Source organism: Dendrobates tinctorius, unplaced genomic scaffold, assembly GCF_039654945.1.
Source record: "Dendrobates tinctorius isolate UK_male_01 unplaced genomic scaffold, ASM3965494v1 ptg000211l, whole genome shotgun sequence".
NCBI lineage: Eukaryota > Metazoa > Chordata > Amphibia > Anura > Dendrobatidae > Dendrobates > Dendrobates tinctorius.
The window spans coordinates 4,909,882-4,925,434 of NW_027361878.1; the positions used below are offsets into that span (position 1 = coordinate 4,909,882).

General features: G+C 41.0%; 1 protein-coding gene across 1 annotated transcript in view; it reads right to left on the reverse strand.

Annotated features, from left to right (window-relative positions):
• Positions 1 to 15,553, reverse strand: part of LOC141058203 (mucin-5B-like) — a 90,150-nt gene that overhangs the window by 20,061 nt on the left and 54,536 nt on the right. Inside the window, exons 16-20 of the mRNA XM_073554350.1 lie at positions 11,675 to 11,831; positions 11,303 to 11,431; positions 8,257 to 8,341; positions 6,527 to 6,558; positions 673 to 822 (exon numbers count right to left, since the gene is read on the reverse strand). Coding sequence (XP_073410451.1) covers positions 673 to 822; positions 6,527 to 6,558; positions 8,257 to 8,341; positions 11,303 to 11,431; positions 11,675 to 11,831 — 553 coding nt within the window. The remainder of the gene's footprint in view (positions 1 to 672; positions 823 to 6,526; positions 6,559 to 8,256; positions 8,342 to 11,302; positions 11,432 to 11,674; positions 11,832 to 15,553) is intronic.

Sequence of the window (15,553 nt, forward strand, 5' to 3'; positions counted from 1 at the left end):
AACATAGAAAACTCTAAATGGTCCTGAAATTGATTTGACTGCTGCAAAAAATGAATTGGACACGGATGGCGAGTGAGAAAAAAGTTGTTCTGCTTTTCTGGATGAAAATCTAAATGATTTTTTATACGCTCGTATGAACCTACCTTTAAGAGGATGCAAATAAAGTAATACAACTTTTTAACCTAAGTACTGGATTTCGACTTTCTTGAATTCATGTAGCCATTAACAGGCTAACTGTGTGCACTGGGTAATACACAATGCGGGTCTTGTCACAAATTCAAAAGCAGTAAGCACTTTTACTGACTTTATAACAGTAAACATGGATTTTTCAGACTAATATGCAATTTGGCTAAGAGGAGGGCTGATAGAAACTAGAAAACTCTGCTGTACCCATGAGGGCGGCCTTTGTCTGATCTACTCCAGTCTCAGCAGCCTATCAATCACCAGCCATAGAGGCAGAGCGAGTTTTCTGTTCATGAATACAGCGGACTCATAACGATGAGTCCACTTTGGTTTTCAGCACTCCTGGCACAATATTTCTTTGTCCTGTTTTGGTTACTAACTTTACAGACTTTTAGCTGTGATGCGCCTCTCTTGGATAAGGTAGCATATTGAACTGAAAAATCTGCTTTGACGTTGCCTTGCCCCATACATGATACTAATTTACAGTACCTGTAGTTTTGTAAGTTATTCCACAAATTGTTTCATACATTGCAATTTGTCCCTTGATGCAGAATCCACTAACACATGACTGGCCATTAACCACTTCTGTGAGTAATTCTCCATCACGGTAAGTCTTTCCATTGAGGCAACACAAGCATTCTGTCAGACGATAGAGAAAGGGGGAGTGTTAACACCCATCTTTAATTTACATCTAACATATAAATAGTTGCTGTCTTGTATATGTTACCAGAAAAGGGTTGTGTGTGATTAGAAACAGTGATGCTTTTGATCATGGGTCATGTCTGGTATTGCAGTTCAGCTGCACACTCTAGTGAGCTGCAATACCAGTCATGGCCTATGAACAAGAATGGCACTGTTTCCCAAATATATATTTTATAATATAGCTTATTTTATAACTTTATTTTTTAAACAAAACTATAGCATTTTTTTTCTACATGTGGTCTAATATAATTGCCTTGCATTTACAGTATGTATTAACTGGAAAATAATTATTGGCAATCACTATACATACCAATAAGCTATAGACCAGGATTGTGAACAACCACTAGAGAAGTGGTCCCCAACCTTTTTGACCTTGAGAGCCACATTCAGTTTAGAGAAAGGTTCTCGAGCCACATTCAGCATTGAGAGAGGGGCGCGAGCCACATCCAGCTCCCATCTCCTTCAAAAGTAGTGTCAACCAAAGCTCCCATTACAGATATAATGATAACCAAAGCTTTTCCACAGAAATCATTCCAAAGCAGTACACTGAGATCCAGGGGTTCTCACAATACTTCTATTCAGTATTCTCCCATCAAGGACTCCCAACACACCGTCACATCCAGCTTTGAGCATCTCCTCTAACACGTAGTACATCCTCCTGAGTACCATACCTAAAACATCTCTAAACCCCTAAGACCAGTAAATATGCATCCAGATCTGCTCTTCTCTGCAGGGCTACTCACAAAATTCACCATTTTGAGATGTTCTCTTCATACCTGTTTGCTAGACCTGGACCTAATGCACCAAGCTAGCAGACAGTCACGAGCCACAATTCATGGGACCGCGAGCCACATGTGGCTCCCGATCTACAGGTTGGGGACCACTGCATTAGAGCTTAGGTTGCAATGCACTGTGTACCCCTTCATGAATGGGTCAGTTTTCATTTTTGCACTTGTCCATTTTCCTCACCTACTTCCCTATCTTTTTGATTTATGCATCCATACATCCATACAAGGGTTTTGTATATTGTGAAATGAGTTGTAGTTTTGAATCACACCACTCATTTTACCATATAATGTACTGAAAAATGGGAAAAAATTCCAAGCGCAGTCAAATACTGACATACTTTTTTAAAAACATTACTTATTACTTTTTACTTTATTTTTAGTTACCTTTAGATTGTTTTACTGCTTATACTTTATACTGCAATTTTCAGTATCACAGTATACAGTAGAAAAACGCTTTCCTATTAATGTAGTTTTGTGCCAACTAGATTCTCATGCACTTTCAATGTTTCAATGTATTTTTTGGGGAAAGCAGCTAAGAATCTATTTGTCACAAGATCTCAAGTATACGTGAAAACTTGTACGGGGACCATGCAAATGGAGCTAAATCCTAACAGTGTGTATTCTTGCTGAAAAATACACCAGGGCTGACACACCCTTTAAGAGCACACCCAGTTCCAAGCGGTTCTTCACCTGGGTCAGGGACCATACTAGGTTATCTAGAGTAACTGAAGGCCTTTGCACATCCTACAGTTTGTGAGGTTATCACTTCTTTAATTCATATGAAATTCTGAAGGAAAACCTTAAACCATATGAAAACCACCGTAAGTTATATTTTGGTCACACAGACCTGAATCATCATTGTATTTCCACCTTAGGCCACATTTGCATTTGATCTGCCAGGAAATCTGAATAGGACAACCTTTGTCCAAATCAATTAGCTCCCTGACAGCAGAAACTTAAGCAAGAAGAACACAGACATATTATAGTTTGGCATAGACATATAAATTTGTTCTAAATGGTAACCGAAGCAAGATATAAAATATTGCCATAAAAGAATGTTCAGTATTTGGTCAGAATTTTACATCAGTGTCAGGAGAACAAAGCCGAGGAATCATGCAGATCTCCCAGCTGATACCAACTTGTCAAGGAGCAAAAGTTCACCGCCTCCAATCGTCAGAACAACAACACAATCAACTGACGAGTGATGGATGAGGCCAAGGCTGTTTTCACTACTAGGCAAGTTATTGGGGAACTCACAGCGAACATATAGTATATACATGTCAGGAGGTAGCGGGGACCCTCAATTGCCTTCTCTCTCCTGAACACTGTCCACCTGTGCAATGTGCGGCTTCCTAACCTTTTATTAATGCTCTTATATTGCGTAATGTGCTGTTTACTATTGTAATGTAAAAGAATGTATTCTTTAGCTCAGGGACAGAATGGGGTATTAAAGGTTAATTAGTCGGGAGGAGTTAAAAGGGGGACAGTGCAAAGCCTCAGGGACTTAGAGAAAGGACTTCCTGCTCTTAGAGCAGAGCCTGGGCAGGCATGCCCAGGGCAGGACATGAACCATAGCAAGGACAGAGGATTCCCCAGTTATGGGGATAAGGTCAGCCCTAGGCTGACAGGCAGCGTGGATGGAAACTGGCTCTGCGGGATCGACCCGAGGAGAAATATGGGGTTCAGGACCAGGATTAGAGCCAGTGGCATGCAACATGCGAGGCTGTAGGGAAGGTACAGGAAACATTGTCTTGTTTTCACTGTGCCCAGTAAAGTTTTACTGTTGGGACAGAACTGTGGCTTGTGGTGTTTCCTGAGGTCTGGTCCCATGCAGCCAAAGTGTACGTGTGATGAAGGTAATTGACTGTACCACAGGACTGGGACTTCACTTGTCTTTTCACATGCCGGGGTGCTCACTGACTGTTGCTTAAGGAACATACCCATGACTACCACCCCATGAGTCCATGTTACATTTGCATTCAATTCCATCACATGTAAGATATATATGTATATATATATCCTAGAATACTCACTGACAAACTCCACAATAACAAAAGGTACTCCTGCCACCACCAATCATTTATACAGGCTGATTGGACACCCGTTATAGTGTATGGCTTCAGGGATGCAGTTTATAGAGCAAGAGAAACAAAGCTGTTAAATTTTATATATTTAATCAGAAAAGTAGGAAGTGTTTATAAAAATATGCAAAGATGTTACAAAATGGGAAAAAATCATGCAGTATATACAATCACATGAAATAGAAAGGATAAACAAAAGAAATGTACTAAACCTGTGCCAAGGAAATGGCATGGATCGTAGTGGAGGGAAACACTTCTTTTTTAGGGAGACAGCACAGAACCACAGAGAATTGTGTCTTCCAGGACTGACAACATCAGAAACTCAAAATCTGCTTTTATTGGATAAAAATCACACCCACATACCTCTTCTCAGTAAGCTCATATCGGGGCTGGTCACATCATGTGGCAAGGGTACCAAAAATTAAGAGCTTTAAAACTTTCTGGATATCTGTGCCACTAGAGGTCCCAGGCCGGAGATACATATGTCATATTTCCTATTATGATTTTAGCATTTCATGGATAGGAAACATGACATATGTGTTGTCATTCGTCTGTCAGATTTAAGTTGGAACTAATGCGCGGACCACCCCGTGATGTGAGTCAATGTGTTATGTTCGCCACTTTGTCACGACACCTGCCATAACTATAGGGTTTACATTGTTCATAAAAAAAACAATATTTATTACTGGAATGCGAACAAAGCAGTCTGTTTGCAGTTCTCTTTATAGGGAGGCTTGGGACATGAATCTGTTGCCTTCCACATTCTTTTGCAAGCTGTGCCTGGAATTTGTGTACATGATCAATCAGATATCCACATTTAATTACCTGTTTTCAGCAGGTGGGGGTCTCAGCAGAATAAAGATAATGGCTAGGTTAATAGTGTGCTAGCCTTAAGGTACTGTCACACTTAGCGATGTACCAGCGATCCCGACCAGTGATATGACGCGGTCAGGATCGCTGGTACATCGCTAAGTGGTCGCTAGTGAGCTGCCACACAGGCAGATCTCACCAGCGACATCGCAGGGGTCGGGGGTCGCTACTTACGTGTCAGACGAGGCGATGAAGATGTCCTCCCGCCCGTGTCCACGCGTCGCTCATCGTCACAGCAGGAAGCCCCAGCAGGAAACTGACGACAAGAAACAGTCCAGGACGTTCTCGCGCGATCAGCGATAACCAGTGGGGGAGCGGTCGGAGGTAAGTATCAGACATAGCGATATCGCCAGCGATATTGCTATAACGTCACAAAAACCAGTGACGTTACAGCGATATTGCTAGCGATATCGCTTAGTGTGACAGGCCCTTTAAGGTACCATCACACATAGCGACTCACCAGCGATCCCGACAACAATATCAATGTGTCAGTATCGCTGGTGAATCGCTATGTGATCGCTGGTGAGCTGTTAAACAGAGATCGTTATGTGTGACGGGGCCCTTACGTCAATGTTCACTATGACATGAACTATGAGATAACTTTATAGATTTTACAATTACATATATAACAATCAATATTAGTAAGCCATAACCAGAAGTATGTGAAAGAAGCAGAAGTGGTGACATGTTTCTTTTATACTTTTCCTCTGATTGTTCCACTCCTGAATTTGACTTACAAATACCAATGTAAAATATTGACCAAATACTGAACTTATAAACATGGCCTTAGTCTACCACCAGCATTGTATCTTCCTCTTTTTAAGCCTTTCTAGAATAGTCTCATAGAAGCCAGTGTGAGCAAATGTGGGAAAAAAATAAAAATTAATTACATTGAGCCATCAAACATTATTTGCAACTACCAAACTTAATGTCTTAAAGAGCATAAAGGCAGTGGCGCAACAACCGTGGATACAGCGGTCGCCACTGAGACCAGGCCAGGCAGGTCAGAGTCACGTCAATGCCAGCAGAAACTTCAACTGGATGTGGGTCCTCGACTATGGGGAATGGATTATACTTGTGCTATGGGGCCCCATGACTTTATGTACACCCCTGGTGAGTTTAATGGTTTATTTTTTCTATACATTAAAGAACAGTGGCAGAACAGGGAACATATACCAGGATGGGGGATATATATACCAGGATGAGGGACACATATGCTAAAATGAGGGACATATATAAAAGGATGGAGGGAGTATTTATATATCTAATTATTCAGGATGAGGGGCCCCAACCCTAAATCTTACACTGGGGTCCATCAGACTCTAGTTACACCACTGCATAAAGAGGCACTATATAGCAACACTCTTACAACCTGAAGCAGTATGCCTAGGAAAATTTGTTGTGCATCTTTACAGTCTCTGCACACATAAATCTTTCATGTCCATTAAGCCTACAGACTATAGTTTATAGCTTACCTGACACATCTCTGATAGGCAATTATAACTTGTTTTATAACTAAAACGTGAAAGCAAGATTAAAGAAGACCAACGTGAAATGTAGCTAACTTTTTAAGCACCTGCCTCTTAAAAATGTGGCATATTGGCCTGCATGTAAAGCCACATAGATTGGTGCCCCTGCTTGCTCCAATTTCTGACTTTAAACTTAATACAATTTTCAGAGCTTCGTTGGCCACTGATTTCGACCATTTTTTTGCCACGTGGTGAGAAGTGGAAAAAAATGCAGCTTATCTTGCAAATACAATGTGGCCCTTTATCATGTGACTCTATAAGAGTAGAGCAAATGCAGGAATAAATTCCCTTTATATTTCTTGGTTAAACATGAAATCTAAAAGAAAAATAAAGTTCTATCTAAGAAAAAAATGATCATTTGAAAATGACATACCTCCTGTCTTCTCATCACAAAGCATGTCTGAACTTTTAAAACAAAGAAAACAAACGTAAAAGTTAATAAGCAAATAAATGATACATTATTATCATGTAATAAATTAAGGGCTTGTTCAGAGAAAAGCATTATATGGACCCGCGCTGTACGAATAAAAACTGCATACCACACTGACAGCGGCCAATGTTATTCAATAGGGCTGTTCAGACGACAGACTTTTCAAACGGACCGAGTGACTGTGTGAAAAATTGCAACATGCAGTATTCTCTTCCGTATTTTGGAAGACACGCACCTATTCAAGACTAGAGTTGAGCGACTTTAGTCGGATCGGGTTTCATGAAACAAAATTTGACATTCATCCACTCAATGCCGACTTTTATTTCCCATTGACTTGCATTGGGGTCGGGTTTCGGACGAAACTCCGACTTTTTTTGCCCTAGTCGGACCAGTTTCATCTGAAACAAATTTTGTTTCATGAAACCCGATCCGACTAAAGTCGCTCAACTCTATTCAAGACTATGGATGTGCAATGAAAAAAAAAATGAATCTCAAACGAATCAACTATATAGCATCCAATTTTTATGGACACATTGCCACTATTGATCATGTACATTTGAAACTGTTAATGTATAAATACTGATGCCATTCAGAGACATTATTACTGGGTTGGGGCTAGAATAGGGGACCCTATAAAACTACACTAGCCAACTTGTGGCATTAAATGACCACCGATCGGCTACATATTCGTAGATTGGAGGTTGCTGAATACAGACTGTTTAGACAGACTGACTGCATTCAAAATTTGCGCGGAATGATCGATAATAGATAATTCTATTGACACAGACTGCAATTGTCCTTGATAGCACATGCTGTGTTGCCGAGAACAATAATTTTTAAGCCAGCCTGAAAATCATTTCATCCACTGAACGAAATCTTTGCTCATTGCTCAGGTGATAGGCAGCATGTTTAGACTGTACGATTATCGGGAAATGATAACTATATGGTGTGAATCCACTGTAAAGAGCATGTGATGAATGATTATTGCACGTCTTCATGGTTACTGTCCGTGACAATGTACATTGGGAGGCACTGGGGATGGTGAATGGCTTATGATGGATTATAACTGCAAATTATTGTTACTTTGCTAATAAACCGGGGTGATGGGTATGGGTGATTGATTATTGTATTAATTACATTAATTATAATCTGGTGATGACGCATAGCTAATGAATGTGTATTGTGATTACACATGGGGATTATTCACTACTGATTGCCTATACATATTGCTATATACGCTTCATTCATTGCTGGATGCTGATATATCCTTATATGTACGCTTTCGTCCCTGATGATATGTATTTATGTGTACGGTTTACGGGGTGCTACTTTTGGATAAGGAAGGGTGCACATTTTAATTTTTGCTTTAAGCAACAGAAAAGCTAGAATTCATCCGCCATAGAAATACTAATTATTTTTTAATAACAAATATATTCATTTTGCTGAAAATCTTTGTTCCTTGCAGGCACATGTTCCTGTCTCCTATCAGCCCTCAGGTTTCATTTTCAGAATAGGATAAAAAAAAGTTGTGCAGCGTTATATGAATTACATTAGCATAATTTATCAATTTGTTTTTTAAAGAAAAGAAAAAAGGTTTATGTAATTTACTGCAACTGAAGAAATATTTTAAGTAAAGATCCAAAAACCCTTGGAAGTGAAGGAAAGTGACATACCAGACTGAGCAGTTTAGTACATGGATACACATTTGGTTCTCCTCATCAAAGTAGGGCCGTTCTGCACCGCACTTTGGGAAACAGCCTTAAAAAAATGAAGAATGTAAAACTAATTTTCAAGAATAACAATTTAGTCTCTGTTCACAGGAGTATTGTGGCCTTTATATATAATGGAAGGCACACCATTGTGGTAAAGCCTCCGACAGTGATTCAGAAGAAGGGCAGTAATGCACACAGCTGTAATGTATAGCAAAACATACCATGGGGGCCTCAAGATAACTGCACCTTACTTTTCCTAATATCCCAGATGCGTAAGTCAATCTACCTAGGGCAAAAGAAGTGAACGCTCAGAATCCTATAGTTAATAAAGTTTATTGAATACAAAATGTATATAAATATATGCAAAGTTAAAAGCATAGATGCCTCTGAAAAGAGGGACACATAACATAGTCCCGCTCACATAATATATGATAATTATGCATAGTATATCCATGTATTAGATATTAATAGTCCTGTAAATAATGTAATGGAAAGGTGCCTAGGTCACAGATGCTAGCCAGGTCCAGTGTCTCCCCAACACAACCAGTGTTTCGTCCTACTTCTTCAGGGAGTGTGTCCTGTTTCTTTAGCCCCCTGAAGAAGCAGGATGAAACACATCGGGATGGAAGGACACTTGACCTGGCTGGAACTAAGACTTAAGCACCTTTCCATTCCAAAGTATTATCACTATTTACAGGACTATTAGTCTCTAATACATGGATACAGCTTTAAAAGTTACATTGACCCGTAGAAGTACCGCAAGCACAAAACGACCGTCGTCAGCACCTGCACACTCCTTTCCTTACTCTCCCGGCCATGATGTTTTAAAAACACTATCAATAAAGAATGGAACTTTTAAAGATTGGTGAGTGCTACCCATTTTCATCTGTTTTTAAGCTGGATTCATGTTGTTGTTTTTCTGGGTGAGCACCCGAAGTATTGAGGTAAAGCCTGCAGTATTTGATTACACCGATATGACAATTTGTTAGCGGTATTGGTGGTGCTGTCCTCTTTTTTCCTTTGGAAGTGTGTAATACATGGATATACTATTCTATATTTGTCATATATTGTGCGAGCAGGTCTATTTTATGCATCCTGCTGTTGTGAGGCTTTTGTGCTTTCAACTTTGCATTTTTTTTATATTCAATAAACTTTAATAAGCATAGGATTTTTAGTGTTCATTTCTTTACCTTAGGTTATACATATGCACATTGACTTAGGCATCTGGGTATATTATATATTCTGTATATTCTGAAGTCCTATCCAATATATGATATAAGATCATTGTTTGAGAGGACATTTTTTACCACCTTATTTTCCGTGTAGTTATTAATCCCCATAGCTGCTGCTATACCTGCTACACTCATAGGTACTATATAACAATCCTGGGGCGAACACAGATAGGCCTCCTTGCTTTCCAGCAGCTCAAAAAAGAGAGACTCTTAGAACATTAGGCATTTCTTAAGGCCCCGTCACACTAAGCGAGATCGGATTCTGACCGGTTCCCCCGCTGGTTATCGCTGATCGCGCGATAACGTCCTGGGACGTTTCTCATCGGCTGCTTCCTGCTGGCGCCGACGAGCATGTGCTCCATAGCTTTTAACAAACGGGGAAGTAATAATACCTATAAGTGTCCAGACAACTCTCTAGTAATTCCCTCCTTAACTTGAGGAGATTCTCAGCCTTTGAAGTGGTATCTAGATAAGGTCAGATACTAATTGTGCTATGCATCTTCTTTTTCTAATTGGCTATGTATGTTCTCCATGCAAAAGGCCCTATAATAGTAATGCAAATACTGTGATAATATAAAAAAACAAAAGGAAGGAGAGGGGTGCTCTCTGGTCTGATAACTGTGAGTTCAGTGCAGTTCGCTGTAAAAAAATTCTTATGCTGAATTGCGGTGAACTCACTGAGCTCAGCACTGCCCCTTACCAACCTGAGAATACCAACCCCCAGCTTTCTGCTTTAGCATGGCTAGTTGTCAAAAATGGGGGGACCTGATTCGTTTGTTTTAATTATTTATTTAAATAATTAAAAAAACAGTGTGGGGGCCCCTTAATTCTTGATAACCAGCCACATTAAAGCTGACAGCTGATGGTTGCAGCCCGCAGCTGTCAATTTTTACATGCTGGTTATAATAAATACAAGGGAACCCTTACCATTTTTAAAATGTATTTATTTATAGTTCAGGTGCCGGCTGATGAATACTCCCATCAGCCGGCACCACCTGCTCTCGCTGTTATGATCGACAGCAGGCATAGGCTGATGGAAATAGTTCTCCCATCAGCGATGCCTATGACCAGAGGTAAACTTTTTACTCCAATCACAGCTGCTGGCTCATGCTGTCATCTGACAGCGTGGGAACTGCAGCTCTCTGACCGGCAGAAATATTCTTACCGCTTATCAGAGGCAGTGTTTACCATGCTGTCATGCAGATAACAGCATGGAAAACAATAGATGTTCAGGCCCCCCTATTCATCTGAATGGAGTCCGGGCTCGGGTACTGTTCTGGTACCTGAACCAAACTTTTTTTTAATTGTTTGGCCGAACCCATCGGACCCAAACATCCAGGGTTTCCCCAATAACTAGTGGTTAGAATAGTGTACACCTCTTAGTGGTTGTCGGATGCTGTTCTGTGTGGCAGTGTTCCTCTGGAATCAGGTGTTCAGATGAATGCCAAACGCTGCTGGGAATGAAGCAAGTGAATGAAATATAAAAAGGGGCATTTTATTGCTAAAAAAAAAATATTAAAGCAACACATTTCTGTGCAGAATTTGCATTTACTCAGGTTTTGATATGTTATTTTTTAGCAATAAAATATCCCTTTTTTCTCCATAGTTCACTTGTTCCTTTCCCAGTAGCACTCGACAGTCAGCTGCACTCCTAAGACTTCTATTATCAAATGTGGTGATGCCATTGGACAACAGTAAAAAGAATTGGCAATAAATCTTATATTCATACACCCATGTATTGACAATTTAATATACTGTATCTATTATCTAAGCACCTTCAAGCAACTGTAGTTCAGATTCACATTCTCCTTCAGGATAACGGCAAGTCTTCATGCAGGGATAACCACAAGGATTATAGTGCCAGTCACAATGGCCATCCTTGTTGTAGTAGTCACAGAAAAAAGCTAAGAAAAAGGTTTAGATAATGAATTTGATGCAAAATATCCACATGTAAATAATATTCAAATTGACAATTATATTTATTGATATACAGGTAATACCATTCAATGATGTCATGATAAGGAAACAGCTGGCAAGAGCTGGTGCAGAAAGTAAGTGAAGTTTTATTGTGTAAACTCTAAATCTGGAAGAAAAAGTAGAATTTTCTTTTTTTTTCTTCTGAACATTGACTGGAATGGAAAACTTACGACAGAGGTCTGGTGTTCTCCATTTTATACAGCTGTAATGTCTTCTGCATTCTGTGGCGTAAGCTGCTATGGAGGTGCACAGACATTCACAGTCCCCAATATTGTTACATTTGCAGGTATCAGCCACGCATGTCTCATAGAATGGAATGGGGTCCACCTGTAATGGCAAACAAGGGAACAACTGACAATTAGGCTGTTGGTCCTAAAGCCCCCGTCTCATATAACGAGATCGTTAGCGAGATCGCTGGAAAGTAACCGATTTTGTGATGCAATGGCAATCTCGCCAGCGATCTCGCTACATGTGACACATAGTGGCGACTGGCCCCCCTGCTGGATATCGCTGATCGTGCTCGAATGTCCTAGGCCATTTTTTGATCGTTGGCGTCCCGCTGGCCAGCATGCATCGCTGTGGTTGACGCTGGCGAGCGACCTCGTTGGCGATGCAGAACTCATGGACACAGGCGTGAGTCGTCAGAATAGCTGCTGTGTGACAAGGTCCCAACAACCGCCGAGGTCGTTATATAGATTGCCGCATCATTGCTGCGTCGTTGAGTAGATCTGCCTATTTGACAGCTTACTAGCAATCTTGTAGCGATGCACCAGCGATCCTTCCCAGGTTGTATCGTTGTCGGGATCACTGGAGCGTCGCTTAGTGTAATGGTACCCTAAGGCTACAAGCCCGGGAGCAGCAGGCGCGTGATCTTAAGGATGTGATTTGCATATATGCAATCACGTGTCAAATAGATGGGAGCGATTTCTCTCAATGCAAGAGCATTTCAAGTCGTCGAAATGTGTCGGGGAGTCTGCACATCGCATACTTGCGGTTACACCCAAAGACATACTGATAGGGAATTTAGATTGTGAGCCTCATCGGGGACAGCGATGATAATGTGTGCAAACAGTAAAGCGCTGCGGAATATGTTAGCGCTATATAAAAATAAAGATTATTATTATTATTATTATTACACCCCCTCCTCTCCCTGCGCCTGCACCAGAGAATCCTCATAGCGTGTATGATTCACAAGTTTGCAGTAATTTAGAGTGACTTCAGAATCATGGGGACAGCCCCTTTAAAATGTGCAAAAAATAGTGTATGTTTTAAAATAATCACATAATAAAATTATTGTATTAATCTTTGTAACTAGAGATGAGCAACTTTGCATTTTTTCGGGTCGAGTCGGGTTTCACGATACCCGACTTTCGCAAAAGTCAATGGGGAAGAAAAGTCGGCAGTGAGTGGAGGACAGGAAACAGACCTAGAGTGCCCATTTTAATGCCAAAAACATCAATTCTTATTCCTTAAGCTTGTCAACCTTAATTTACTTTTTAATAATAGTTAGGCATTGAAAACTGGGGGTTATTTGGCTAAAGTTGTGGGGGGGGGTAGTGCTGGCTCCAGATTTTCGTGGGCCCAGGGCCAAAGAGTGTCACTGGGCTCCTTTAACACATGCCACAATTCATGATCCTCTGATACGGCAGAGAAATAGCGGTACAGTACAATGAAAAATACTTCAATTCTTACATCACATGACTGACATCCATTTTAAATTCTCCAATAGCTCCAAAAACAGACAGTATATTCCTCCATACAGTATTATGGCCACCGCATAGTGCGCCATATAGAGTAATGAGGCCCATATATTTCTCCATACAGAATCATTGGTCCCATATAATGTTCGATACAGTATATGATGAGCTCCACATAATGCTACAGTATATGTTGTTCACCATGGATGAAGCTCCAATGTCTTATGGGTCCAAATAATGCTCCATATATAATGTGCCCCATTTCTAATGCTCTAGTGTATAATGGGCCCTGTTAATGCTGCTCCAGTGACTGATGTCCACCTTTGGAATTCTCCAGTGCATGGTGGGCCCCAGATATCATTCTCCAGAGTATCGTGCTCCCCAAAAATAGCTCCCAACCTTTAAAACAATTAAATAAGTCTCCTCACTAGGGAATCCCTGTACTAGTCTGGGCTCCTCGTCGTCCCCATCTTCCATCTCTCTGCACTTGGACTGTTTAGGCAGAGGGAGTACAGGCGTGTTGTCATCACGCTCTTTGACCAGAATGTCACTGTCAGGAAAAGTGTTTGGCTTCCAGGGGCAGTATGGTTGCAAAGCTGAACCTTAATAATAATAATAATAATAATAATTTTTATTTCTATAGCGCTGACATATTCTGCAGCACTTTACATTTCAGAGAGGACTTGTACAGACAATATACATTACAGCATAACAATAATCACATAGATCATAACAGATACCAAGAGGAATGAGGGCCCTGCTCGCAAGCTTACAATCTATTCCTTAAAGGAATCTCCAGAAGGGCACCACCAGGAGTGGAGCCTGTGGCTTAATTGGACTCAACACGGGTAACCTCAACCATGCCATCCACAAAAAAGCTGCACAGATTGCGAGCTTAATTCCGTTAACGAACGAGACACAGGCATGCCCCCGCGGTCCGTGTCCAGCTTACTAGAGGGACACGCGAGGCTCTGGCACGCGAGATCGGCCAATAACAGGTCTGTCATGCCCTTACATGTCCGGGGCTGCATGCGTGCTACAATGAAAGGACAGCGTGTATCACTTACAGGTGCGGATAACACACTGAACCCCGTTAGTGATGGGGATCTGGGATTACAATTCTTCCCCGCGAACAAGCATTTCCCAGTAAGTGCAAGTTAACCGTAATTCTGGAATTAGGCCTAAACGGCATTCCAGAAAGAATGTGAAAAAATTAAGTGTCCAAACCACAGGTGCTGTAGCTTGCTTAACAGCTGGGCTCCTCTGCTGAGTAGCACGCAGTTCTTACATAAACAGGTGGCATAGCTTGGTTCACGGGTGGGCTCCTCTGCTGAGTAGCATACACAGTTACTAGGCCCAAAGTATTAAGTGGTGTAAATGCAGTCAAAAACTGGTTCTTTCATAAAAAGGCGGCAGAGCTCGGTTCACGGGTGGGCTCCTCTTCTGAGTAGCAGACACAGTTACTAGGCCCAAAAGGATTTTCATGACAATATGCGGTAAAAAATTATTAGAAACACACACGGTGTAGCTCCTTCACAGGTGTACTACACCGCTGGCTACCAGACACCGCAACTATGCCCTAAAACTGTCTATTATCATTGAAAACCATTATTAATGTGAAAATAAGACACGCTTTTGTTTAACGAAACGTTCTCGAACGGAAACTCGAACAGCCGCATTTTAATCAAAGTGTTGTAGTTCGACGAATGGATCTAACACCGCCCAAAACAGCTAGAATTTGACCTTGGCCAACAGTTCCACTCAAACACCATTCATCTGTAATCAGGAGGCAGACTCAGACGGTCTCAGACCCATTATGGATTCGACAAGATTGCAGAAAGTTGAGAAAGGGTACAGTATCACCGGATAACAGGTATATATAGCATAGATAAAACATTTAAAATCTCCGTGTTTATTTCCGGAGTCTGACAAAGACACTCACAGCCTCAATATGGATTAGACAACAATCTAAAAAGTAGAAAAAAGGAAATGTTTTGAAGCGTACACCCGTATACACTGTTGGGGTGTTTTTAAATCTTCATATATATTTCTGTCTCAGTAAGACAGTCCAGACTCTCCGCAAGAGGAAGCGAGATGGATAAAAGTACAGACATAAAGTCGAGTGATTGCAGAAATTTAGGAATTACTAATCAGGGGAAAAACTCCCTGGAGAGTTCTCAGAGGCGATGCTGACCCTCAATTACTTTGTGTGTGGAGACAGCGAAAACAGTTCTTTGTGAAGAAAGGGTTGCTGTATCGCAGTACCGTTGATCCCATCACCGTTACTCATCTCCATCAAATTTTGATCACAGGGAGAGATGTAGACATGGTCCTCACTGCCTATCATGATCG